Raw genomic sequence first — 3,844 nt, forward strand, 5'->3', positions numbered from 1 at the left:
GCCGAAAGAAAAAAAAAAAAACAGACCCATTACGTGAAACGGAAGCGGACCAGTTTCACTCCACCTCCCCGCAGGCTACAGTCACTCAAGCAAACACCACAACAAATAACACACACCACAAGAGCAGTAATATCTCCGTGGTAATGCTGTGGGTGACACCACCGAGAGAGAAGGTGGGAACAAAGAAATGTGTTTTCATTACGTGGTCGGTGTGAGTGGCAACCCAAACACACAAATAAACACACAACAGAGGGGTACACTCAAACACCTACAATCCATCAATCTTTATACCAAAATAAAAATGTAAAAAAAAGAGTGACTGCGCGAGGCAGAGAGAATAATAGTACGAAGATGTAAAAGAAAAACAGAAATTCATACGTTACTGTGGTTGCAATGCCTGGAGACAGCAATATTTACCGTATTATACCAAGCGGAAAACTATTGTATAATGAAACTGTAGTAACCATATATATATTATTTATTTTTTCTCAGTACTTTTGTATATAACAAGAAACATTCCATAAAAATGAACACACAAGATACACAAGGTGTATAGGAAACGCAAAAGAGAAACACACAGCTGCACATAACGTGCAATGTAATTATAATGAAACACACACAAGGAAAAGCAAAATAATAAAAACAAAACAAAAAGAAAGCCGTGGTCACCATGTGAACATGTCAACGAGGCAACCAACACAATTCCCAGCAGTAGGTGTGTGTGTGTCTTTCGTACAGGGCGAGCAGTGGGAATGATGCACACATGATGACAGTCCACACACACAGACACAAAGAGAAGGAGGGTTGGTAGTGTGCGTGTTTCTGTGTCCTGAACCTCCTGCCATTCTTCACATTCCAGTCACAGCAATTAAAACATATTGGGATTGTATTCCATTCCCATGGGTAAAAGCAATAATTAGTAATATCAAGGAACACACACACACACATCACCATGAGGGCACAGTGAACGACGGCAAAGCAGAGCCCAGATAATAATGCGAACAAACAAAGAGGACACTCCCCTCACAAAATGATGGTTTGTCATGTGATGAGTGTCATAGGGAGTCCAATAGATGTGTTCAAGATGTGTTCAGGAAAAGAATGTAAACAAGAGATTTATCGTGCTGGAAGAGTAAAAAGAAGGACTGATATCCAACCAAAATAACAGTGCCCTTACAATGCATCCATGTCCACTCAAACAAAGGTTAACTGTGCAACTGCGTTATGGGAACACCAGTTAGTACACGAGAGTGTAGCCCAGTACACACAGCAGAACAAGAAGAATCAAGGGAATGTGCACCAATGCAGGACTACTGCTGCTGTCAACTTCTTTCATGGCCTTTGTCGGCCGTTCCGTTTCTTCTTTTACACCTTTATCCCGTTCTTCTTCAGTCGGTTTCTCCTTTTTTTTTCCTTTTCTCTTCCGCCTGCCTCTGCGCCTCCGCCATTTCCTTCTGTTTTCTTTTTTCTTCTTCAGCCTGTTTCTGCGCCTCATCCCTCTCTTTTTTCTCCCTCCTCGCTTGCCTCACTCCTTCTGCTTCAACCTCTCTGTTTTCTTCCTCAAGTTTCCTTTTCTCTTCCCTTGCCTTATTTAGTTGATCTCTTGCTTCTGCAACCTCTTTTTCACATTTTGTCTCCCATGGAACCGTCTCCGGCTCACTTGAACACCCCACATTCAGCTCCCCCATCAGCACGGCGCATCTTCATCATTTCTCATCTGTGTCTTGTTGTCTTCCTTGTCATTTGAGGTTGCAGATCTATGCAGGGAGTCTGGAAAAGAGGGAAAAAAGGAGAGAGAGAAAGAGAGTGGATACAGGACTCAAATACTCACAGTGAGAGAGAGAGAGAGAAGCAACTGCAACAGCAGAGTAAAGTAGTAGAAAAGGAATAGCCTCTTTACAAGATGATGCAGACCCCAAAAACAGTATATATAGAAAACAAAAGTACACAAATCCAAAACAACAAGGTCAAATACCAAAACCCCAAGTGTATATTGTTGTACAACATTCTGGGTTTATTAATCACAGGTGCAAATATATATTTGTGATACATACGATATATACGTGGTCAGTGAGCAGATAAGCACAGGGCCTGCGCACACAACCAAAAAACGAGAAATCAAATGAGAGGAAGGAGAAAAAAAAATACAAATAAAAAGAGGAAGTTCAATATAATTAAAATAAACCCCCAAATGTGTAGTAAATTATTTGACTACGGAAGTAGCAATAATATATATATGGCGAAATTATTATTATAAGTGGTTCCGTCAATCAAATGAATACCCTCAGTACACCGTTTTACAATACCAACGCAGCCACAATCAGCAGAGGTGCGGCAGTGCGTATCCATACAGGACTGAAACTGCTGTCAGCATTGGCACTGTTCTGCTCGGTGGGTGCAATAGTGCTGATCTCTGCATCGGTTGAAGGAGTTGGAGTGGTGGATGGTGCTTCTGTGGTAGTGTTCTCGGGACTTGACGGAGTAGTGGTCGTTGAATCAGAATTGCTATTTTCTTGTGGGGCTGATGGTGTAGTTGCATCTTCTGCCGCTGGAGGAGATTGCTGGTTAGCTGTATTCTCGTTTGTGGTACTGCTCTCCGCTGCAGGAGGTTCTTGGTTAGGATTAGAGTTAACAGGTGTACTGTTACCCCCATTGCTATTCGAAGCTTCTTGATCACCTGGTGTGACTGGCAATATAGTGTCAACGTCAGCACTTCCATTTGGCCTTTGATTTTCTGCACCTTTTCCATCATTTTCAGTATCTTGATTCAGACGGTCGGTGTTATCATTGCGATTTGAAGCTACATCTTGTTGACGAAAATTGCAAAGCGCTATGTATTTCTTGCATTCTTCACCATCTTTCTCAGTAACACACGGACGTTCTTCGCTCATATCATTTCGACGTATATGTGGATTATCCATGTTCGTACAGTCCACCTCCACAACAGTACTGACTCGGGAAGCAGTTTCAACAGCAGCAGCCGTCATGGTATACCCGCAGGCGAAGCACAGGACAACGGCCAACACACACATCACACGGTTCATCATCATCATCGTGAGAGAAAAAATAGTTTGGTTTGCGTAAAAACACTGATCTAGAAAAAGAAAACAACAAAGAGAAAGAGAGAGAGGGAGTGAATACACATCACAACAGCAATCAAACACAACAACCCAATGAGGGAACAACAATAAACCACTCACACAATAAAACACACCCAGAGTTACACAGATATTGAAACAACACCTTGAATTTAGAAAGAAGTGGAAAACAAATGGTATCAAAACAATATTGAATAAACGTCTCTACACACACTCCAATATCTTACTCGGTATTTATACACANTTCATAGGATGTTGTTTTAAGAAAATCCTTCCATTCATCATAACTATCGGCTGCCACTCCAATAGTCAGAGTAGACCCGCAGGCGCAGCACAGCAGAACGGCCAACAAACACATCACACGGTTCATCTTCATCATTGTGAGAGAAAAAATAGTTTGGTTTGCGCAAAAAACACTGATCTAGAAAAGGAAAACAATAAAAAAGGGGGAAAAGGGAGAGAAAGAGAGTGGATGCAGGACACAAATACTCACGGTGTGTGAGAGAGAAGCAACTGCAACAGCAGAGTAAAGTAGTAGAAAAGGAATAGTCCCTTTGCAAGATGATGCAGACCCCTAAAACAGTATATATAGAAAAAAAGTACACAAATCCAAAACAACAAGGTCAAATCCCAATACCCCAATTGCATATTGTTGTACAACATTGTGGGTTCAGCAATCGCAGGTATAAACGTATTTGTGATATGTATATGTGTGGTCAGTGAGCAGATGAGCACAGGGCCTGCGC

At 41.7% G+C, this 3,844-nt stretch overlaps 2 protein-coding genes across 2 annotated transcripts; both read right to left on the reverse strand.

The window, feature by feature from the left end:
* Positions 1–1,388: 1,388 nt before the first annotated feature.
* On the reverse strand, positions 1,389–1,688 carry TM35_001371010 (uncharacterized protein; the record flags this gene model as incomplete). Its single annotated transcript, XM_029031873.1, has 1 exon — positions 1,389–1,688. The coding sequence occupies one exon, from the start codon at positions 1,686–1,688 to the stop codon at positions 1,389–1,391; it is 300 nt and encodes a 99-aa protein (XP_028876831.1).
* A 609-nt stretch (positions 1,689–2,297) lies between these two features.
* On the reverse strand, positions 2,298–3,053 carry TM35_001371020 (uncharacterized protein; the record flags this gene model as incomplete). The annotated part of the gene is made up of 1 exon (XM_029031874.1): positions 2,298–3,053. The coding sequence occupies one exon, from the start codon at positions 3,051–3,053 to the stop codon at positions 2,298–2,300; it is 756 nt and encodes a 251-aa protein (XP_028876832.1).
* Positions 3,054–3,844: the final 791 nt, after the last annotated feature.

The sequence above is a fragment of the Trypanosoma theileri genome (genome assembly GCF_002087225.1).
Source record: "Trypanosoma theileri isolate Edinburgh chromosome Unknown TM35_Tth_137_V1, whole genome shotgun sequence".
Lineage (NCBI taxonomy): Eukaryota > Euglenozoa > Kinetoplastea > Trypanosomatida > Trypanosomatidae > Trypanosoma > Trypanosoma theileri.